This window comes from Gymnogyps californianus, chromosome 4 (genome assembly GCF_018139145.2).
Source record: "Gymnogyps californianus isolate 813 chromosome 4, ASM1813914v2, whole genome shotgun sequence".
In the NCBI taxonomy this organism is placed as follows: Eukaryota; Metazoa; Chordata; class Aves; order Accipitriformes; family Cathartidae; genus Gymnogyps; species Gymnogyps californianus.
This window is the reverse complement of record NC_059474.1, coordinates 6,747,697-6,771,884: the sequence shown is the minus strand read 5'-3', so window position 1 is coordinate 6,771,884 and position 24,188 is coordinate 6,747,697. Positions and strand designations below refer to the sequence as shown.

Genomic DNA, 24,188 nt, shown 5'->3' with positions numbered 1-24,188 from the left:
TTCCCCGGCCGACACTTCGTCCCCCTCTGCAGCCGAAGCTACTGCGCCACGGGCGGCACCACGCGGTCCCGGCGGCAGGGGGCAGGCGGGGCCGGGCGGTACCACCGCCGCGGAGGGGTGGCCTCTCCCCCCGCCGCGAGAATGGTACCGCTCTCGTTCCCGGACGGCAGTGCGCGAGTGCTGGCATGGCGGCGCGGCGGCTGGGACGCAGCTCCTGGCAGCAAGCGGTATCGCTGAGCAGGCGGTGCTGCTTACTGGGCGGGAGGCGAGAGCGCTACCGGTAAGGCTCTGCCGTTCCCGCAGCGGAGGGAAGAAAAGGGCCCGGCGACCGTGGCGGCGTGGAGGAATCAACGGGCTGGGGGGGGGGGGGGGGGGGGGGATGTCGGGTCTGGGGAGTTGAGGCGCGAAAGGCCACGCAGGCGCATTAGGGGTTGCCCCGCAGCGGAGCGCTCTGCGCCTGCGCGCTGGTGTCTTGGGCCGCTGGTGTGCAGGCTGAGGCGGGTAGGGTTGGAGCAGCGTGGTGTGTTCGGGGTGGGGGAGCGCCTCTTCTGCGGCTTTTTTCTGCTTTTGGTGGGCGCTGCGGCTCGGAGCCGCCCCGGGAGTGAGTTTGAGCTGTTAAGTGATTCCTAGAGCTGAATCTCACGAAAAAGCAGGTGAAGGGGGGAGGTTGCTTTCGGAGTATGCCTCAAGTGAAAAGGTCGCACTCCACTGGGTAGGCAAAATACAACTCACATCTGGGGCGGTAAAATCAGATGTAATAAGTTTATGTGATGTATAGGAACAGCTAGAATTATGCAATATCACTGTAAAGCACAGAGATATGAATGCACATTAACAGCATCTCCCTCAGGGTCAAGGTCAGTGTGCAAGCACGTGCAAATGCCAGAGTTATAGTAAGGCTTTAGTGTTAGATTGCTTCATGAGTAAAATAAGTGAAAGTATTTTAATGTAAGCTTTAATTTGTGTTAAAAGCAATAAAATGTGAACAATTGTAAGAAAGACTTGGAGCAGTGTCCTGTGACTCTGAACTGAGCATGAAGCAGCTGCTTTGCAATACACAGCAGAAGCAAGTTTATGCGGATGTGCCTTTTACAGCTCTGGTTATGTGAATGTGCTGTCTGCAGTTCTGTAGAGACTGGGCATCTGGAACTAAACAGGTCTGATTTCCCTGCGTCCCAGCTCAGGGTCTTCTGCTTGTGTAAGCACTACTCAAGTCTAAAATATTTTAAAAAAAGGTACTGCTTTCAGCTAGATCCTGCCTCTAAACCATAAAGTGTCTTTTCTGATCGATGTTCAGGATTTTCTTTCTAAGATGCAGTAATTCATGAAAACTATTTTAAAGCCATGATATCCCCAAAAATAAAGGATTACAAATTTTATGTAGTATGATTTTCTGTGTATAACTTCTTGTCTCTTGAAATCAGGACTTTAAGAGAAGCATCAAATATGAGTTTTATGATAATAATTTGGAGTTAGTGCAACTTTTCCAGTTACATTTCCCCTCTAATGTTTTAATTAATTCTGACCTGTAGTACAGAATTTCATTAATCTACTTTTGCTATATTAATGTGACTACCATAAATTCAAAACTCTGATTGGTTTATAGGTGCTCTTCTAGTAGTACAGCTCTTGGGAAGACTGTGGACAATTCAGAAGGTATGATGTCTTAATTACTGGTTTCTTGCATATGTTTTTTTTAATCTCCAAACAACATAGTGTGTCAGGAGATAAAGACGACATGAATGCCCTTTTTCCCCTCCTTGGATTTTCTTTTCCCCCGTCTTCATTGTGCAGAGATTTCCTGGCTTAACTTGATGACCCTCACCACCAACCAGCTCTGTTCTCTGAGAGCATGAACTGAGTTGTCCAGTTCCATGAGCTGTCCAGTTGCTCTTTGAAATGGAATAAACTATAAAATAAAAATAAGGATTTTTCCACCTCGATCCTGACAGTTTCCTTCAGGTTCTTGCTTGTCTGTACTCCTTACCATATTTCTGCTATGAGTTTTGTGAGAAGAGTAAGCTAGGATGCTTGGAGCCATGCTGCACGTGGGAACAAGTTCCTGCCATCCAGTAACAGCTCATGGAAGCATCAACACAGAGGCAGTGGGAAAAGTACCTTTGCAGGCCCTGGCTCTGGGGGTTGTCATCAGGAGGTCCCACGTGCTCCTCTGTGAATGAATTCGCCAAGATGCTTTACTGACAACCTATAGCTTCTTCTTTTGGTATTGTCCTTTTTCTTTTTTCCTCTTTGGGAGGACTGGGAAAATTGATCTGTGGGGTGGAAGGAACTGAGCAGTTGGTGTCAGGCTGTTAGAGCAGAAACTTGAGAGGGCACTTTGCTGTGGTATTCTGGCAAGCTGAACTGGAGAAGCCAAATGGGCAATGATGGCAAACTTTGAACTGGGGGACTAAGAGCAGGAAAGGAGGGGACTGGGAAAGGTTGGGGCTCAAGCGAGAAGATACAGAGTAAGGATGATTGAAGAAGCTTGAATGGGTAAATGGGTACAATCTCTTTGACATTTGTTTATCATAGGGCCCTGATCCTGTCTTGACACAAGACACTTAAGCTCCTTGCCAGCCTTTTCTATTATCATTGCAATAAATTGTGGCCTACGTTAGACTGTTTTTAAAATCCTTGCTTTAGTACTTCCAGCTGGATGAGCTTAAATCAACAGTTTTCATGAGGGCAAGATTTTCTTTGTGCATCTGTTTGTTTCTCATAACAATTTTAATATTGTTTCTCATAGTTACTCGAGAAGAAATTGTGCTTCCTCGAAGGAAAACCTGGTAAGTGTTTACTGCTGGAATATCTCTCGACCTGGGAGAAAATCATTGTTAGACAGCTAAATGTAGTCTGTCCACCAAAGTTGAAAAAGAAAATTCAGGTTGCTGTATTCCTGGATTTAATGTCCCACTAGTGGCTTTCCTGCTGAATGGGAGCTCTGGGAATATTCTTGACTCTTCCTCTTTGTGCAGAGTGTGTACACTCTGTTCCTGACCTTTCTTTTAAAAACAGTTATAAGGGCTGCATTTTCAAGCATAGTTCTGTTTCTTTGTAAAAGGTCACATTTGCTAGAAATCTATAAAATCAAGTTCGTTTGGCTGTCTGCATGTGGGTGTGTTTCTTTCAGCAAAATAAACTTTACCATTGATAGCTGGCTGAATAAATCCTGTAGAAATTACGCAGCTGAACAGAAGCTATTTTGTTGGAAGCACTTAAGATGAAATTGCATGACTGTACAGCAAAAACTAAGTTTATAGTCAAATGGTGTCTGCATGTAAACCTAAAATAAGACCACCTTCACCTAAACACTTTCACTGGCCTTTCCTTGTTTGCTTGAAACACAACCAAAGTCTTAAGGATCCACAGGCACAGGAGTCCTGAGAAATCTAGTTCTGTTTTGTTTTGAGTTTTTTTCCTCCCCAGACTTGTCTTGGGGAGGGACTCATATCCATCCCTCAGAGATGGGGTAGTCTTAAGGGTCTCTGAGAGGAGCATTCCAGGGAATTCTTTCTGTGTCCCTTCCCTATGTTCTTTCTTTGATAATGTATAATAAGGGCAGGAGTGGTAGCAGGAAACACACATGCTTTTCTGGTTTTCTTCAAAGTCTTTTCTTTTTCCTGTGGTTGTTCCAGAACTGAGACAGTTTTTGCAGTTGAATTTTCCCTCCCTTTGTGAAAAGTGGTATTTTCTAAGTGCAGCAAAACCGTTATTTCCTAGAACTGAAAATCCTTACAGGCCAGGATAATCCTGTGTTTGTTCTGCATACAATGTAATGTGTAACATTCAAAGTCTGCAACCGAGTATTAATCGAAGCTCCTTTATGTTTAGGGGTAAGCTAGCGGTTCTTCAAACATTGGCTTCTACCGTGAACAGGGTAAGTAGTTCTGTTGATCATGGAAGTAGGTTGAGTTGTCCATCTCACGCAATAACCTTGCACTCTGGAGGCTCTTCTACTTTGGCCATAAATGGAAGATGGGACTTTTACATCTGTTCTTCACAGAGTCTTCACTTTTGCTCAACGCGTTTTACTGTGTCCTTAAAGCCTCATGCTAGTGCTAAGAGAGAGCTGCAACTACCAGCGAAAGCTGTAATATTTTGATAAGGCTTTTGCCTACATCAGGAGCAAGCTCCTTTACTAGTTCAGCTTCCCAATCCAGACTGCCTCTTCCCAATCTCAGTCCAGGAAGTAAGCCTTGCAAAGCGCAATCAGTGTCTACTCTTGCTAGGCAACAGCTGTGAATGCTGTGATGCCAATCCTGTCTTGAGTTCTGGAAATTGAATCTGATCCTGCAAGTCCCCTCAGCTCCCCTGAGACTGTTATGGTTGGGGTTCTGCTTGCTTTGCAGGGCACTCATTGCTTGTCATGTTATAGTAAGGACCCTTTTGTTGTCACTATGTTAGCCTGCATGTGTGTGGATAATGGAAATGCTTTTTTTAACTATTTCCAAACAGGCTAAGCTTTTTGAACAAGAGGAGCTTTTGTAAAATGGGCATCAGGTGGTGGTTATGATGGAACTGTTCATTGTGCCTTAAATTTCATGAGGCAGTGTGATATGCATAGAGTGTGCCCGTGTACATAACTATAAACATTTCAGTCCTGGGTTCTCCTTTCTACAGGATCCTACTGCTGCTCATTATATGTTCCAGGATGACCCTTTCCTTATGCCAAGAAATGCAGCCAATTCTGTAAGTATTTCCTTTCAAATCCTTGATAGCTTCCCCCCCTCCCCCCCCTTTGTCTAGGCTATGAAAACTATCTCATTGGAGCCTAGTTACAAAAGAAAATGAAGTATCAGATTTCTTTCAGAATTTTCTTCTCTGTGTATTTCTGAATGCATGACGACTGTAGCATTTCTCTGGACAAATCCACCCTGCACACACAAAGTTATCTCTTCTTCCTGCCCTTGTCGGGACCTTCCGGCTGACACAGCTCTGTTAACATTCCTGCAAATTAGTGGCTTACCTGCTGAGTTGTTCTATTTCTCCATGTTCTTAGTCTGTTAAATAACTCCCAACAGTAATTCTTTAGGTGAGGCATTCAACCTGTTAAAACTGTGTTTAGATACCTTGGATATAGACTGTGAATATGTGGTATTGCAAGTGATGAGATTTTGTGCTTACAGTTTAGTTAAATTTGAATTAAATGTATGAATTAAAACACACAAGGTCACTTGTGTGTGTGTTACTACATAGACTACATGTTACCAGTTAACTGTCCTGGCCAAGCCCCAGGAATTTTAGTTTTATCCCAGAGCAGCTATTTGGTAAGTTAGGCTTATGGAAATAGTAGTATTGAGATAATAATAGAAAGGAAGAAGGAAGGGAGTCTTCCTCTGATGTTATCTTTGCATAAGATTAAAGAGCGTGAAGCTGAGGCAGGAGAAAGCAGAACTGCAAATGAGGGCAAGAAGGAGCTGCTGTGTGTGATGTTGATTAGAGCGTAGCGAGAGAAGACTGGGAGCTGAGATATGTCGTGGCAGATCAGTGATACGGCTATGGTAGAACTTCAGTTCTTCTGCATAGCAGAGGTGAAGCCGTTGAGACGGCTGAAGGCAGCTGTCAAATGTGAAGAGTTTTAAAAGAAAAGGCAAAGGAGGGTCTGACTTTAGAACTTGAGGAAAAGAGGTGAATGGGAATCGGGTGATGCTCTTGGAAATGACAAACAGGGAGAGAAACATCCGAGTGCCGTAACTCTAAAAAGAGAGATGCTTTTGAGCTTGAGGTAGTAGTGCAGCATTTCAGATGTGTCTGGTACAGAACTTTGTCCCTTGACTGAGTAACAGAAAAGTAAATTACTTATATTCTTATATTGGCATAAATACCAGAACGTTTATCTGGAATGTTGTCTTGTGCCTGTGGTTTTACTAAGAAAAGGAAGCATGAGTTTAATTGGATCTCATTAGAACGCTCAGTATTATGGAAAATGTTTTTCTCACTCTCAGCCTTTTAATTGTGTGTTTCTTCATCTTGTTCTCTCTCATTCCTATGCAGCGTCTATTTTCATTGTCGAAGGAGTCTGGGAGAAATGCTGCAAAATACATTATTAAGCAGTTTCCTCAATATTTTGACAAGACTTTTGCAGAGCCCAACGTACCAGTAAGCTTTTTGCTTTTCATTTTCGTTGCATTTGTGCTTTGTCAGGTGGTGAAATCAACTGTCAGACTGGGCCAAAACTAAGATAAAAGGATAATTTTGGTAACTGTTTTGCAGACAGCTATGAAAGCAGTGCTGTATTTCCATTATGTTTCTGAAGTGAACATTTTTCCGTAGGAATTCAGTATCATATCAGGTACTTTCGATAAAAGAAAAGAAATGTTTAGATATTGACTTCTTAGCATGAAAGTGGGAGATCAGGATGTGTGGTCCTTCATCACCAAAAGGACTGGTGTTGTTAGGCTGGGAGGGTCGGGGGATTATCACAGCAGTGTACTGGGTACTAAGTAAGCATATTTGGTTAGTGTTTTAGCAATGGTTTAGAGAAGGTCTGAGCTCATGTCTAACTTGCATTCTTTGCTTTTAGTGCTTGATGCCTGAGACTCTTACACCTCAGATTGAAGGGGTGAGTGAGGAAGCTCTAAAAGAGCGTATTCACCTCAGAAGGGTGAAAGATTCTGTGAATCTGTTCGATCAGCTCGTACAAGCAGGTATGTGGTCACCTGCCAGGTTCTGTTGTGGAGCTTTACTTAAATTGTGGCAAAAATATTTTTAAAATATTTGGCAGAGGCTATGGAGACAATTTCATGGTTATGTTGCTGCCTTTCACAACTGACTCTGGTCTGGTCAAGTGGTTCTCCAGAATTATTGGGCCCTCCTTATTCACTGCTTGTCTGACATGTCACTTTGGTGATACGGAGACCAAATGATTTCTTGATCAAGAAGCAGATGATGGTGTTGAGTTTTTTTTCTTCTCTTCCAAAGTGGAAGAATGTGTGATGCAGTAGCGTCGGGCCTGTTGTGGGCAGATGCTGTGTGAGTGAGTGATACCGTTCTGCCCGTAAAGGCCCTCGTGCAGTAGCATATTGGTTGGTATAAGTTACATCTGTGCTGAGCACTTTGCTCCTGTGTTGGACTGGTATAGCATACCAGCTGAGTGCCCCTTCTGTGGACCTGCCCTCAATAAATGAGTCTTTCTCAGTTCTTCCTTGATTTGGACCTTACCTCTGTCATGGGTGAATGAGGAGGAAGCAATAGAAAACTGTAACTGCCACAGCCTCTGAAGGAGGAAAGCTTACTGGGAAGGTGAGACTTTCTCATATCCGCTGCAAGATGGAAAGGAGATAATTCCATCAAATAGCTCTTTTGTTTTGTTGGTTTTAAATCTGTTTCATAGAAAGTGAAACACAGGAAGTGGTCTTCCCAGCAGGGTGTATCCTAGGAATGGTTATGAAAAGCACTAGATATTTCGGATGTTGTGTTGGGCTTGTGCTGCTTCACAGTTTTGGCTGCCAGCTGCCACTTCCCTCTCCCACTTGGTTAGGAAAACTCTGCTCTTTCAGTGGCTTCAATATAAAAACAGATACTCTAGTTCAATGTTAAAATTGTCTCCTCCTGTGAATGGGTTCGTGGAAGTATTAGTGTCACGCCCAGGTTTTACAGACTTGATAGAGAATGCCTTTATGTCCAAAGAGAAGTAAGTGGCATAACTGGGTGTTTGGAAGTTTTCTGATACAGCTGGAGAATCGTGTGTTCTTACTTTCTCTGCGACTGTTGTTGTACATCCTCATTTTCTGTAGGTACCTCTGTATCTCTGGAGACCACAAACAGCCTTTTAGATTTGTTATGCTTCTATGGAGATGGAGAATCTACTGCGGAAAAAGAGGAAGAAGAAAAAGAGGATTTGGAAGAACCAGGGGTATGAAAAACCTGTTGATCTCTGTTTCTTTCTTTCATGCGTACTGGGAGTGTATCAAGGTGATGTCAAGATTCTTGTACTGTGACTACCTGCCTGGGAGATGGTATGAGATGGGTCAGATGCAGTCAACATTCCCAAGAGATACAGCAGTTACAACAGTCCTGTGTCTGACCTACTAGCAAAAGTAGTTTCTGTAAAGCTGAACTTAGCAGCTGGAACCCTGTCTTGGCTTAGTTGTGCTGAACTGCATTTAAATAACTGTTTCTCACTGACAGCCTTGTTTTTATAGTTGCCTGCAAAGGAGAACTCTAGTACTTCTAGTGTAAAATCAGCTAGTTAGTTTTCTTCCAGTCCGAACCATAATAACTAGATTTCAATGAAGTCGAGGGCTCCTTGCGTGACCTCAGAGTATCAGGTCGCAGGGTACAGTAGTAGATATGTTGCACAATACCTGTCCCTGGGAAGACTGTTGAGGGAGAAGGGGTTTTACAGAGTATTTGCTATAGTCTAATGATTCCCACCAACTCCACAAATACATATAATTTACCTTGTTACTATGTGTAATAACATAAACAGTGTTCTTAATCTAGTTATTGCTTCCTGAACATTATAATAGAAATTATTTTAATGTAACCCATTAAAAAACACCTTTGGTAGCATATAGAGTGCTGCTGAACTCCTGTGTTGTTACCAAATCATGTCATTTGACATTGAACCATAACTTTGAGTTCTGAGAAACTTATTTCTGCAAAAATCTCTCCAGGTGAATACTTCAGAGCAGAAGGCTCCAAGGAGACAATTCCAAAGAGGTTCACAGTCATCCGGCTCTAGATGGAGGTATGGAAAATGTTGCCAATGTTCCTGTATTCAGTGGGTTGTGCACGTGCGTTGTTGTTACAAAACAGACTTAAAGACTTTTTAGCAGCCCATACTTGCAGGTGTTACTTGTTAAATACATCTGTGTTTGCTAATCTTTTAAATTGTTGATGGAAATGTAGTAAGTGGTTGTAGAATAGCTCGAAGTATCACAAGTAATATATTTGAATGTCAGCCATTGGGAGTACAGCCCATTATTTTGTTCTGCATGTTGAATCCTTTTCCTAAAGGTATCTTTTATTAAGTTCTTTAACGTTCAGCTTGTTCGTTGATTCTAGGGAGAACAACAATGCTGAAAGGATATTTAAGATAATGCCAGAGAGGAATGCACACTCGTATTGCACAATGATCCGTGGGATGGTGAAGGTAAAGTTATCCTTCAGTGCTGGGAGGACTTTTTTCAGCTTGTGAAATCTCACACAGTCATAGAGATTGTTTATTTTTGTTGTTTTTTTTGTTTTTTGCAGCATGGGGCTTCTGCCAAAGCTTATGACATGTACATAGACTTGCTGAATGAAAGACACAAGGGTAAGTGTCTCCTGGTTTTGATTTGTGGTCTTCTAGGTAACAGAAACCCATTGTTGGGTACATCAATATTTGTTTCATGGCAATGATGATTGGCGCAGGGGTACGGACCTCAGCTAGATCATGGGAGCTGAATGCAAACTGTTTATTTCAGTGCAGCTGGCGTGTGGCCGGCTCACTGGAAACAGGTTTGCATGAGACTTCGCCAAAAACTGAGCCATGTTAGAACAAACTGTTTTCTGTAGAATATAATTGTCAGTTAAAATGAATTATCTTACATTTTCCAGCTGATGTGCACACCTTCAACGCACTGATTACAGCAGTCCCATATCTAAAGGACACTTTCTTAGAAAGATGGGAATTAGCCAAGGTAAGGAGGTAGAGCAAAAGAGGTGGGGAAGGGTTAAGAGTGTAGGGGCCGGGTCTGCTTTCTAAGTAGAATTTTGCAGTTGTTAGAGGACTAAAAACTAGAGCTTTGTACGAAGATACTAATATCTGCTGCAAAGGAAGTACACTAGTTTAAACATAAAAACTAACTACTGAGGAGTGGAAAACGTACAAAATCCAACCTTGCCCTTGCAGAATGGTTTGCCTTGTGAGAACATACCAGATCCAAGAACTGCCTGGACAGAAAGTAATTGGGAAATTATGCTGGGAGATGAAAACAAACAAACAATTTTAGATAAAAATTCTTTGAATTGTAGTTCATGGTGGTGTGATGGAAATGCAATTTTGAGGGGTAACATTAGAGGCTCCAGTTTTAATGACATAACATCAATAAGGAAAAACAGTATGTAAATTTAAAAATTTCCTTGATGTTCTAGACACAATTCTCCAAGGTGTAATTTTATAGTCTTGTTTTTTGGTCAAATTAATTAAAAATTAGATGGTACTCCCTTAATAAATGATCAATTGAGGTAGAGTGAGAAGGATTAGATTGAGGAAATGCATGTATACCTACCTGAAAGCTGAACTGTGATCCATAATGTGTGAAGCACTAAGGATTTTGGGATTTTATTTAAGGTCTTCCTGAATCACATGGCTCAACAGGAAGTGCAACCAAATGTGCTAACTTTTAATGCTTTACTGAAGACTCTGAGAAGATGTGGTGGTGTAGGCAGAAGTATGTCTTTATCGGTAATAAAGGAAATGGAAGCACTTGATATAGGTAAGAGAACCAGAGTGGTTATTATATTCCAGTGCCACCTCCAGAATTGTCAACTTAAGAGTTCAGCAGCAAACAACACAGTGATTCCTAGGTGCAGGGAAGAAGGCCAGGGCTTGTGGAAAAAAAACATTTCTCACTGTGTTCTCAACTTTACTATTTGTTTCCTTTTGCAAGAGAACTGAGAAATAAAAATGCCTAAGTACTAAGCTGTGGCCACTCAGCAGGCCAGTGCCTGTGGATTTCAAATTGAATTGTCATCTTCAGTCTTTGTTCAGTGTTGATTACTGATTACAATATAGTGGGTGCACTTAGCCCCTTAGGTCAAATAATGAAGCATTTTGATGCTGTAGTCTTAGGTTAGGAGCGTGTTTATCATTACATTTTTACCTGTAGTTACCTCTAGCTACTCAAGGACAGGTGTGTGTATGCAGTGGGGGAGTGTGTTCTGGCCCATAGGCTCTTTCTCAATTGGGTCCTTATTGTAGTACTGCTGTAGAAATAGTGAATATTATGAATATATATTTGCAGCAGTCCGCTGAGTCTGTTAGCTTCCCATAGATCCAGGAGATTTACTTCATAAGCCACCCAAGCCAGTTCAGGTCTATATATCTCTACAGGAAAAAAAGCTTTTGATCTAGGTGATGTTTTTTGATGTCAAGTAAACATTGCAAAAACAGGGAATGCTGGCATAGCTGATTTGATGTCTTGTAGAGTGTGCTTTGCCCTAGTAACGTGGTTGCTGATACACTAAAGATAGGTTCATGAGCAGAATGGAAAACTAGTTATGAAATATTTTTGCTTTTAATTTAGAGCGGGGAAGCTTGGCTGTTTGCCCCATAGCAATATGGTGCTTCAGCTGGTGGTCCACCCTCAGATATTGTCTCTCCCAGTTGTAGGTGAGGTCTGGTCCAGCATTAGACTGGACAGAGAGAGTAAATTTGTGCATGCTGCCTCACTGGAAGGGCCAGAGACTGTGAATTAGAGCTCAGGCATAAAGCTCAGCCAAGAATGTCGAAGTAACTTCAATGTTTTTGCTTTTCAGAGCCTAGCCTTGCAACGTATGATCATCTTCTCTGTATATTTTATAGAGGCGGTACGTGCAATATCAACTTGTTCATGAATGTGTCCTGTTTAACATCTGTTTTAAATGCTTTCCAGATGTGATGGGTGAAGGCAGTTGATTTACGGATTAAAAGACAACCTCTTAGATGTGCAATCCTAGTGTTACCTGTGCAGTCTGATTCTACTTGGGTGAAGAAAAAGCTACAGAGGATCATAACCTCTTACAGGGACGGAAGAGTCCTTGTGTTTTGAGAATGGGCAGAACTGGAAAGAAAGCCTGTTTCCTTTCCATTTGTGGCCACAAGTTGATAAAGCTAAAGAGCGAATGCTACTGAGGCTCTGTGCAAGCTGGATGTGACTAAACACATGTGATTTCATAGACTGCCACTCACAGGGAAGAAATTGCACAGGGATTCTGTTTTTCTGCGACAGTTCTGTGCATTGGAGCTGTCTTGAAACATAGCTGTGTTAGAAGGCAGGAGCCCAGCTGTTGGAGATCCTTTAGCCAAAAATCTGTGGGCGTGGGAAGAGAATAGACTCAGCAGTCATAACTGCAGTCCTTGTGTTTTAAAAATGTGGAGGAACTGCTCTGGAGTCTCTCTGGGTTTGGTTGTTGGTTTTTTTTTTTTTTCCCTTTTTAATTTTTTTTTTTGTTTATGAAATGCCTTGCTTTTTCCAGTGCAGCCTTCTAACAGACAAACTTCCAGGCCTGTTGGATTCCTCACTAGAAAGTACATTTATCTTTCTGAATCTGTCCTGTTGTGCTGTGGAAATCTGGCAATAGTAGGGCAAATTTTAGAGCAGATAAAATTGCAGCTGGTGTGGAGCACCATGAGAATCGTGACACTTGTTTGAAATCATGTTGCTTGTTTCCATTTCCATATTATATTTGCAGGCTGATGCTCTTCACTAATGAAGTGCTTAGCACAACTGAGATGTGATGTTGCTTGTCTGTTTATCCCACAGTTGATCTTTGCCCATCAGGCATCATCTCTGAGGTGCTAGATGACGTTGAAAAGAGGAGTTTCACGCCCGAGGACCCTGATGACGGTAGGGACTTCAATATATCTGACAATCTGCAGTGATTAAGCTTGGGTGAAAAGGTACCTATGAATTTCAGGTAGTTCTACCCAGCTAGGAAAAATGCATGCAGCTTGCTTATATCAGTCTGTTCTTATACTTTTTGGAGACAAAGAAGGACAAATTCCAGTGACGGGAAGTTGTGCGGTACATTGGTGCACTGGCTTCTGTGTGGAAGTAGGAGTCTAGCCCATGTGAATGGGCGTTTGAGCCCCATACAATAAAAAACACGAGGCTATTTACAAGACTAGTTTAAGGAGGAACATCTGCTAGCAGCTTCATCAAATCGTACACGTCTGGTGAACAGCAAGTTTTTGTTGTAGTGTGGTATGAGTTCCTATTCTAGTTCTTCCTAATCCTTTTCAGAAAATTGCACTAAATAGAACTTCATGCAAAACTGAAGCTTGGGTCTGTAGAAGGGGTAGATTCTGAACATCCCATGTCTTACTGGCTCTTTCTGCCGTGTGTATGTACACAGCTTTGCCCTAGGATGTTCATAAGCCTTCTGTATGTTTGGAAGTAGATGCAGCTTCAATCTGAAGACGGGTGTGGCAAGCGCTGTGTACAACGTGGTGTTAACAAAATGTTGGAAGCCGCTCTTTAGCAGCTGACATTTCTATATATGATAGGATGAAGAAGCCATTACAGTGAGTCCTTCAGGAAACCAAGTTGAGAAATTGATATGGGTTTTGGCCATTTAAAGGACAAAGATAGATGAGATGTTATGTTGCAGTAGCACATTAGGTTATCCTACCAGCATTTGTTTTTTTGTCCTTGGAAAGAAGCCTGGAAATAGTCAGAATGTTGTACACCTCTTTTGTTCGCTTCTGTCCTACTATGTGTGTTACACTGTTTCTTGCTCTGCTCTAAGCTGCTGCCAGAAGTGTATACTAAACACCCAAATAACACAAAAATGTCTTCTCCAACTTAATAGTATTTAGTTAATTTATTACATCTTGCAAGGGAAAGGGAGGTGTATTGTACCTAATGGTTTTAAGTAAATTGTCTTACAGTTCTTTCTACCATTCTGCTACCCACAGCCAGCCGTTGTTTCAGTCTCTGATAGCATCCAGTGCCCTTGTGTTTCCTTCAGAAAACCAAAACCAACTATCCCAAATTCTCACCACACAAATGAAATGAGCCACTGAGCAGGATAGTTTATGTTCTTCCTCCCGCTGTGGCTTGCTTTGCCTTCCTCAGGCAGCATCAGTCTCCGTGCTGCTTTGAAATGTCAGTGACAGAAACCAGAGTCAAAGCCTCACAAAACGGGAAGGAGACATTTTCAGGGGGCAGTTGTATGTTCTTGGGCAGCTCTGGGGTGTACTAAAGAGGTGGGTAACCTGCCTGAATGCCTGTGTCTGTCGCATGTGCTCTCTTCTACTGGGGTAAATAGAGAAGGTGAGTGATGTGGCTGCCTTTTTTTGTAGGCTGCCTATTAGACAAATAATGCTGTCTTGCATAAAACGAGAACGTAGCTTTTGTAAAACTGCCTAAAGTCAAACAGATCATCTGCTTAAATCTGTCTCCAAAAGCACGTCAGTATAGTTGCCTCCAGAACACTGGCTAGCAAAACTCATGCCACACCAAAGTCTCTACATATAAAGTGAAGATCCCTGCTACATTGTCAAACTGAGCTACAAATTCAGCTTTCTGATTGAACATGTCTCGTCTGTCCTCTGGGAGGCTGGGTTAATGAGCTGCTGTATGTCTCCTTGAAAGTTTGAAGCTAACAGACTCCATTTTCTCCCTTTCAGCCAACTTTTTTGCCACTGCTATGCAAGCGGTAAGTGCCTCTTCCCTGCAATCAGAACTCCTTTGAGCCCTCCAGCTGTTTAAGAATTGCCTGTGAGTTTTCCAGCCTGTCATACGAGGTTTAGCTGTCAGTATCTTTCCCTTTTTCACCTGTGTTCATCACCTCCTGTAACTTTCCTCCGTAATTCTGCAGTTCTTTGCTTGATACCTTCTAAATTGGTAACTTGCATGCCTGTGATACGTGCATCTCTTTCTAGAGATGGCTGCGTAAGTCCCTGTCTTCTGTGCCCTACCTCCTGCTTCTAGTGACACTGCGGTGGTCAGACCGTCTCTGCACCGGGAGGTGTCAGTTTAGGTTAGAAAGCTCTTGCCCACTGGGAGAGTCGCACGTTTGTCTCAACTAAACAAAATGCCTAGGCAGTCACCGCACTGAATTGCGTCCTGTTAAAAATGTTTGTTGTCAGCTCATTACTCTTCATACCTTTGTGGAAGTGAGTCTCAGAGGGATGTATTAAGTGTTACGTTTGGTAGCTTTAAAATCTAACTGGTTTATTGCAGTGCTGTGATCTTAAGGATATCAAGCTTGCCTATCAGTTAAATAAGGCAATGGAGAAGGGAGACAACTGGAAATTCTTGGACATGGATCGGCTAAATGCCTACTGGTGAGTGAAGTGCAGCTTACATTTGGTGTCTTGTGTGGTGTTGTCAATTTGAATACAAACTAGGATTTGAACGTTGCGCAGAAGGATGCTTTGTTGAACACCAGCTCGTTATTGTATGTGCAGTTTGGGAATTAGATTCCTCTTAAGAACAGTGATAGCTTAGGATTTATTTTTAGTTTGTGGCCTTGCCTGAACTGAAATAAAGTGTCTTGGAGCATCAGTTTAGCTTAATACCCATCCAACTACTGTACCAACCAGTTGTATTTTCTACAATCCTGTTGTCCACTTAGGATGGCAGCGTAGGAGGTAACACCAAAATAGCGTACAGGTCAGACCTAGCTCTCTGCATGGTGTTGTAGAGAGAGGTTGCAGTGCAGCAGGTGTGTTTAGGCACGAAACTCCCGTGTAGTTCCACCATTTGACACTGTAATCATGGCATCTGAAACATCTTTACCAATGTTACTAAGCGCTGCAGTCACTGAATGTAATTAAGTACTTAGAGCATACTGATTTGAAGAAAAGCCTATTTAGGCATTGGAACTAGAGACGCTCCAGTGAATTAATGAAAAATAATTATCATCAAAATGAGATGCAGTTTCAGGGGTGGGGTGATTCATATGATTTTACCTTACTTAGCCTATAAATAAATCAAGGGAGATTAATGGAAATTAATTTCCTGGTGTAGGGACATTTTTCCTAGCCAGTGCATTGGATCAAGGTCCCAGGCTTGTATTGTGAACTTGCACAAGTAATGAGGTTAATTTAGTTCACTTCTTAAAGCGGCTCTTAACCAGAGGTTGCATTTGAGACAGATTCAGATACCTCAAACCTGGCATCTGGCAGAGAGGCTGCATTTTTTCAAGATTTTAAAATGCAGTGGTCTCACTTCTAATTAATTCTGCGAATTACCTAGTGTCAGCATTAAGTTCTCTCATAAAAAATGCTACTGCTTTTTTAATTGTATGGAGTATAGCAATCATACAGTGAAATTTCCCTGCTCTGCAATACAAATCTGATCAGAACACCATCATTTGCTGGTGCTTCTGTGTGGTTTGGTTGATGTAATCATTACTAAATTAGAACATTTTTCCCCTCCTCTAGGTCAAAATTCTTTTCATTATTGTGTATGATGGAACAAATTGATGTTGTGTTGAAATGGTACAAAGAAATGTTCCCTTCGGTAAGTGTGTGTTAGGGTAAGCAAGCTTCAAAGCTTTAGTATGGAGAAATGGAACAGTTACAGTTTACTGAAACGATTCTCTTCCTTCATCAGCTCTTCTATCCAACTCCTAAAAATATATTGGACCTCCTTCAAGCACTGGATGCAGCCAACCACTTGGAAGTGATCCCTTCAGTCTGGGAAGGTCAGTGATAGCCACATGGCTACGTAGGCAGTTTGTTTGATAAAAGTCAGGAGCAATGCGAAGTGGGAGGTAGTTGGGAAACTTCCCAGTGCTCAGAATAGCCATGATAAGATGCTTTGGCATGAGGGCCGTTACTCCTCAGTGCAGTGGTGGGGCTGTTGTATCAGAGAAAGGCAGAACTGATAGCACAGACTATCGGAGGGGTCACGGCTGTGTCATAGTTAAATGTCAGTGTCTTGGAAAACTGAATGCTTACCAGAGAGTAGTACCTTAACCAGTAGCCCAGGTTTAACTCATTTAAATTATTTGCCTGTTCTTTGCCCCTTAAGAAGAGGAGACAAGAATGCAGATATAGGCTTTAGCACACAGAAAACATCCTATTGTCACCTAACACTGAGGGCACAGACAGGTTCTTTTAGGGATCCTTGGCAGAACGATGACAGCACTAATTTGTAGTTACAATTAAAGCTTTATTTTCTTAACAGGATTTTATGATTAGCATAGCATAGAATTTATAACCAGAATAGCACAGGATTTCTGTAAGCAGAATCAGTGTAGTACAATTTTATAAGTAGCATAGTCCACAATTTTATAGGACCGCTTACCTTATGGTTTCTAATCACCTGGACGTTCTGCAGATTGGGTCAAATCTTAATACTTGATACTTTGCTGTATCAACATAAAAATCATAATCTAGCCTCAAAAAACATATAAAAGAATGCGAGTCACCACTCAATCCTTGGAGGAAGCAGATGAGGTGGAGGCATCCCTGGCCTCCGGGGGATCATGGGTCTCACTGTCCAGCAGCAGTTCAGGTCCAGGTTCCCACTTAGGACCTGTAACTGCTTGATTTTATAGACAGTGCTCTGTGTGCTGTTACCTTCCCTGTTCTGTGACGGGGTCATCACCACCACCGGCTTGGCCGGGTGCCTGGCACCTTGAGGGCCGTTAAGGAGTGGAGTAGTCGGCCTGGTGCCGACTTGAGGTCAGCAGGGAGGGGAAGAAGAAATCTGGTTCATCTACTCAGTGCACAGGACCTTCAAGGCCTGATAATGAGGGGAAAGGGAACTAATACGTGACCCACTCGGTCACAGAGAATGGCTGTTTGTCTTATAAAATGGTGTTAGTTATGCTAACCATATTACCACGAGTTGGGAGCAGGGCGTACTGGTCACACTTACTAACTACTGCCTTTCTCTAAACAGATATGAAACAGCTGGGGTTCAATAGGAGACAAGACCTGTTGGAAGAGCTCTTGCATTTGATGAGCAGGGAGCAGCACCCTGATGAGGTAAGGGAGCTGTTGTGGTTTAACCCTGGTAAACAGCTAAGCACCACGCAGCTGCTTGCTCACTCCTCCCCAGTGGGATGATGGAGAGAATTGGAAGAGTAGAAGTGCAAAAACTCATGGGCTGAGATAAAGACAGTTTAATGGGTAAAGCAAAATCTGTGTGCGCAAGCAAAGCAAAACAAGGAGTTCATTCACTACTTCCCATCGGCAGGCAGGTGCTCGGCCATCTCCAGGAAAGCAGGGCTCCATCACGTGTAACAGTTACTTGGGAAGACAAATGCCATCACTCCGAACGTCTACCCCTTCCTTCTTCCCCCAGCTTTTATTGCTGAGCGTGATGCCATATGGTATGGAATACCCCTTTGGTCAGTTCGGGTCAGCTGTCCCGGCTGTGTCCCCTCCCAGCTTCTTGTGCACCCCCAGCCTACTCGCTGGTGGGGTGGGGTGAGAAGCAGAAAAGGCCTTGACTCTGTGTAAGCACTGCTCAGCAATAACAAAAACATCCCTGTGTTACCAATACTGTTTTCATCACAAATCCAAAACATAGCACCATACAAGCTACTATGAAGAAATTTAACTCTATCCTAGCCAAAACCAGTATGGAAGCTCAGTGAAAAGAGATGTCTCCCCATTTCTGTGTGCAGCATACGGACTGTATGTAAGTGCTGTATTATTGTCCCTGGTCCGTCTTAGAGGTCCAGTTCCAGTGCATACGCCACTACAAATTTCCAGATCTATGTGAGCTTATCCAGGACTGCTAAGCCTTCAGATTGTCTTCAACCTACAGAGAAACATCAAATTAACACAGAAGAGGATCACTTCCTTACCAGGATTTGGAAGAGTAATCCAGCCCAGCCAGCCACGTCTCTGGGGAAGCACACGGCAGAATTCAGGGATTTTTGCCAAAGATGTCATTGCAGTAACTGGCTTCTCAAGCTGAGGAGGGTTAAAGGCTTATGCATACTGCAGAGCTCTAAGTACAGCTGTCGCTGCAAAGCCGTCTTGGAGCTTGCCTGGTGGGGACAGTTGTCCTGACAGAAGTGACAGATTTTTCTGCCAGGAGTAACCACTGTTAATTCACAAATTTAAATCACATAGATGGCAGAGCTGTAGGATCTGTAGGAGGAATTGCACTGAAAAGGATATGTTAATTGTAGAGGAGGTTTTGGGATTAATAGCACAATCTTTTCACAGATTCAACTGGCGTTTGCCAAGTGTGCTGAAGACATCAAAGCTGTCCATGAGCAAACTGGGAGGGAGCAGGCCCCGTTAGAATGGACAGGCAGTGCACTGGGCCATGTCGCTCTGTTGTTTTCCAGGGCTGGGAGAACCCAGGACGCTTGGTATGTGTGTGGCTGTCGTGAGCTCTTGGCTTGCTGACACTGTAACTCAAGGCTTAATCACAAAAATGAAAAGCTAATGACTTGGAATGCTAGTGCAGACAAAGAGAGGGGATAAATCCTGCTGGGAATGTGATGGGATTTTTTCTTAATTTTATTGTTCATTCTTGGCACCAAGTTACAGTTGTCTATCTTAAAAGTGGTTTCAAAGTTAATGGAGCAACTGGCTTAGAGCATCGTACAGCTGCTTATGGCAAGGTAGGGTTTGATTATCCCTTCACTAACCACTGCTGATTTCCTACAGCTTCCCATTTTCTAATGTTTAGAACTCTTTGGAATTGAAACTGCTGAAGAGATTAATTTGAGTTTAATTAAACTTTTAATTAGAATTAACCCTAATTGAAACTCTAAAGAGAATATTTTTAGAACTCTCCGGTAGCTAGAATTTCCTGTCCTACATGCTCTCAACTTGAAATACTGGTTAAAATATCTAGCCTCCAATTTCAGGTTCTGAGCTGTTTTCTGTTAAATACAGATGTTCTCTTTGCACTGAATCATTTGAAACCAAAGTGGCAAGCACCCTTCTAAAAATATGTGATATTTTGAAGTAAACTTGCCACCAGCTACACTCTATTTTTTCTGCACTCGTTAAGCTATTCTGTGTTAAGCTAATCAATGATGTTAGCTGGTACACATTGCATCTGTGAGGATACGGCATGGGATCTGTTTCAGATCTGTGGGGAAGATCATTTCATGACATTGAGCTTGCCTATGTTTCAACAGGGGCTTGTCCGAGAGATTTAATATGTCTGTTCCTGTGTTTTGTGGTGGGTTTTTTAAAATTATTATTTTGTTTTCTTTTGAACAGGAACATGATGGAGCGTTTCCAGCAAATCAATAGGATTCCCACGTGAGTACTTTTAGGTTCTGACTTCAGGTACTGAGCCTCCCTTTTGGCTGAGATCTTGCATTTCTATTATAGAATCATAGAATATTTTGGGTTGGAAGGAACTTTTAAAGGTCATGTAGTCCAACCCCCAATTAAAACTGACAATAGTGGTCCATATCTTATTGTTACTTCTGAAGTGTGTGTGTGTGTCTGTCCCTGTGAGCACGGGTGTTTGTGTATCCAACTGATGTGTTCCAAGACCTTTCTGTCTCAAAAAATGTTGAAAATACAAAGGGGAGGTTTAAGTGGTTGATACTAAAGATGTCACTGAATGAAGCTCTGGGACATGGAGAACAGTGCCACTGATGAACTTGGCATTAGAAATCAGTCTAAGCAGGACTCTTGAGAAATCTCATTTCCCATGTGCTCAAAAAAATTCCAGTATGCTATTAACCAAGCATAGGTGCTTCAGAGGTGTCTGGATTTCTGAAGACAAGTTTATCAAGTCAAATCCTAAATCTTATGTGATACCCTGTTAGGCTACAACAGTTAGCTCTTGTCAGGATTTTGGAGGAAAAAATTCTGTTTGAAGTAGAAAACAACTTTTAAGGAATAGTAATGCATTAAAAAAAAAAACAACAAACAACTGCTTGGTGCTCACAGAAATGAACACCTTAAATCTGATGTTGGAGATGGGAATTTCACCGAGATGCACAACATTCTCTGTGGCTGCCTACACCAGTGAGAGTGCGTGGTACCAAAGGCTGCTCTTAGTGGCACTCTGTGCTTGCCCTGTTCTGCAGACTGCCGCTAGTGTGGCCCAAGGAAGCCTTGATGCTGCCGAGCCACGTCAGAGCCCCCATCTCAATTTGGGGAGTAGGGAAAGGACAAGAATTCTCCTTCTGAAATTGTGGTGTAGCTGATGGTTTGTGGATGCCATGGGTTATGAACGTGAAGGGAAAGAAAATAGTTTCCCTGCCGTTACCAAATGGATCAGAGGCTTTCCTGGTTGCACTGTCCCCTGCCTTCCCTTCTCTGCCGGGCTCCCTGCGGCACCAGCTGCACACACTTCCTTGTTTCCCTGCCTAAAGGCAAGAGAGGTGTCTCCAGCGGCTGTCGCAGGTGACGAAGGAGCAGAGCCAGCACTTCGACATGAAATGGAGCTGGCAGAGCAGAGCCAGCTGTCGGTGGCTCCCAGTGCCCATGGACAGCACGGCAGCCTCTGGCAGTGAGACGCCTGCCTTTGATTTAAAGCGCTGTTATACTGTTCCTTTACCTCTGCCAGCAACGTAAAAGAGGGTGAGGGCCTGATGTGGGGACTGTAAAGAGAAGGTTATTTAGGCTACTGCTAAGGTGCAGTCCTTATCCTGAGCAGTGAGCTGCTGCCCACTGTTTTTGTGCAAAGAGAAGTATTGCTTTCTGCTAGGACAGGAGTTCCCAAGCACACCGCATCGGTGCGGCATGAAGGCTGAGGTGGAATTTCTGGCAGGAGCAGAATTGGGCTTGAGTGATCTGAAAATCTGTCACCTCCTCTCCCTCTCTAAAGTGCCTGCTGTAAGTTAATGGCCACCTCACCTGGGGCCCCATCAACAGTCACTCTTTGCCTTTGCTTTTGCAGTGACCAGGTGATGGATGCGTTCTTGAACTGTGCTAAACAAACCAATTGCCCAGATGAGGCAATTAAGCTGGTAAAGCTGGCAGCATCCCTCGGTCTTCCTTCATCTCAAAGAATTAAAAGCAGAACAGAGAAGGAATTTGAACTCTCTGAAGAGCAGAAGTAAGTTGGAGTACTTCATCTTAGTGCTGAAGGGGTATAGTAGACAGGTTGTTGGAGGGGTAATTCCTGCAGAAAGGCTTCTCCTCCAAGGCGGCAGAGAACTGGCTTCAGAGTGATGTGCCTTTGTGTTGACTCTGGTTGATTCACACCCCCAAAATGGCCCCATGATTCCGTGCTGTATCCATCCCACCTAGGAGGGAAGGTACCTTTCCATGATGGGGTTAGGCTTATCCACCGCTCAGATCTGCTATCGCCTTTCTTTCCCAGGATCTTTTCCTAGCTGGGTCTGGCCACCTAAAAGACACTGATTGCAGGCTAGTAAAAGCAGGGAAGTGGTACAGGATGGCCCTGCACATGGTTCATAGGTTCTGAGGCTCATGGTCCATCTTAGTACGCCTGGCCAGCCACCATGGTTCGTTTCTGAGCTGATGCAGCCAAGCTCAGACGATGGGCTTAGCCTTGAGGGACCACAGTTTGGAGGCAGTGGTCTGGTCCAAGGGAATGAATAAATAGAAGTCCAGCACCCTTGACAGCTGCCCCACCATTTTCTGAGTAACTGAAGTAGTCTGCTTTTCCAAAAGGGGGTGGGTGTGCTTCCACCAAATGCTGGGTGAACCTGTCCTTTGAGGATAATAGGCATCAGACAGCCCATAATGTTCTCTTTGGAGGGCCTTTACCCTGTGTTTTGGAGATCTCTTTTCAAGCAAAAGCCACAATCAGGTGACTGATTCCTGGACTGTTTCACATCTGCAGGAAGACATTGGAGAGTATCAAGTCAGACAGCGACAGCAGCGATAGTGACAGCGATAGCGACCGTGACTAGCTGTCCCTCTTGCCTTCCTCTCGGGAAAACTGGGAGCAACCCCTGCCGTGATGCCAAGAGGCTTCTGTGAGAAGTGAAATTACTGAAGGGACAGCTTCTGGGAGGTGCTGCGGCACTGCTAAGCACTCCGGAGCATTCTGATACGGGACCCGCTTGGCAAGAGTACGTTGTCCTCGTTGGAACAAGCTGGGAACTGTCCTGTTTAATCTTCTTGGTAACTTCAAACACAGCGTGGGCTACACCAACAGAGTCTCTCTTCCACACCGCTACCTGCACAAGCTGGCTCCTGCTGGGCAGCTGCGGCCTGCTTAAGCATCTTGGCTGAGGTACCGGAGGGCTACAGTCAGAGGGTGCAGCTTCCTGGAGGCTGCTCAGCAGGTACAAGACTTTGACAGCTTGAGCATTTCTCTTGGACCTCCTGTGACTTAAACCTGTGCCAGATTTAATTCCTTTCCAGCTAACTTTAATGAACTACTTAAATACCAAGTTTACTCTGTATGTAAACACTGCAAGTAATGCAATACTCATCACCTGTGGTATTATTCCTCATCCTTTCTGGTGTTTTGGGACAGGCTTTGGACTGTAGATGTTAAAAAGCTACGATTTGTACAGCTGGAGACTGCATCTAATAAACGGCTGACATGAAAGCTGGCTGTATTCTGATAATCCCTGAGCAAAAACTGTTGATTATAAAGCGTTGCTGCTGCTCTGTGAGAGAGTAAGTAAAGTTCATGCAGAATACAGCAATAAAGCGAGCGAGGTGACTGGCAAGACGACTGCACTGTTCCTTTTCTGCCTTGCAGTTAACTGGCCCTCACAGCATTGTGCTGCTGTTCTCGGCTTGTAGAGGAAGCTTGAAGGTTTTTTTGAGGTAATTATCTTGGAACAGGCAAAGAATGGTCTTGTTCCTGAGAGGATTAAACCATATTCCAGTGAAGAGTAGTTAACAAATGATTCTCTTTGTGAAAAATAAAACCTTGATGTGCATGATACTGCAGGACAAGTAAGAGCACACTGCTGTGGAAAGCAGCTTAAGGATAATTCAGTCATGAGTTTGGGCAGCAACAGCTGCTAGGGGTAGAACAAACTACAGCCAGAAGGCTCAAAAAGTCACATTACAGGAGTGGATGGGCAGTAAACCTGTTTGAAGGCAAGGTTTGCTCCCAAAAGCAAACAAGCCTGTTCCAGGAATGCGTGACTAGTACAGGTTAAGGTGTAAATCAAAGATAAAGGGCTTTCAGGGGTGGTGATGTGCTCTTTGCTTTATTGTACCAGCAATTTAAAACTGGATCAGCAAGGAGACAAAGCCACAGTTATGAGTAAGTTCAGCAAGTGGGTACTATGTAAGTTTGATCAATCTGTCTTCACTGACAGTAAGAATTAAGGGAAAGGTAAGAGAAGGAAGGAACTTGGTCTTTATACAAGTTCTCATGGTTGAATCAAAGCCTGGCTTCTAGATAGAAACACCTGGTCTTCTAAAACTACAGAAGAGCAGGTCTGACAAGAAACATGCAGAATATGTGCTCTGACACCAGCTTAAGTTATGTCTACTTAAACCTGTAGTCATACATGGAATTTTTTACAGCTGTACAAATTAATGAATAGACACATTGATCACATCAATGAGTTCTTGCTCTTTGAAAGGAGTGAAACAGGTAAGTTTTGTCTTCCTCAGGTCATGGAGAAAGGCTGTTCTTGTACTGCCCAGTGGTACTTGATTT

The 24,188-nt window shown here is 43.3% G+C and overlaps 1 protein-coding gene and 1 non-coding gene across 2 annotated transcripts; both read left to right on the top strand.

The window, feature by feature from the left end:
* Positions 1-185: 185 nt before the first annotated feature.
* Positions 186-23,228, top strand: PTCD3 (pentatricopeptide repeat domain 3). Its single transcript, XM_050896529.1, has 24 exons — positions 186-280; positions 1,607-1,656; positions 2,750-2,789; positions 3,835-3,880; positions 4,624-4,692; positions 5,998-6,102; positions 6,527-6,650; positions 7,740-7,858; positions 8,622-8,695; positions 9,013-9,100; positions 9,202-9,262; positions 9,547-9,629; positions 10,283-10,427; positions 11,470-11,520; positions 12,456-12,539; positions 14,324-14,352; positions 14,880-14,983; positions 16,085-16,163; positions 16,257-16,347; positions 17,553-17,638; positions 18,833-18,981; positions 19,847-19,888; positions 21,486-21,644; positions 22,398-23,228. Exons 1-24 carry the CDS (start codon positions 186-188, stop codon positions 22,465-22,467), a joined length of 2,043 nt encoding a protein of 680 aa, XP_050752486.1. The 3' UTR covers positions 22,468-23,228.
* LOC127016337 (small nucleolar RNA SNORD94) lies at positions 9,339-9,480 on the top strand. Its single transcript, XR_007766485.1, has one exon. It is a non-coding gene; the product is annotated as a small nucleolar RNA SNORD94 (small nucleolar RNA).
* Positions 23,229-24,188: the final 960 nt, after the last annotated feature.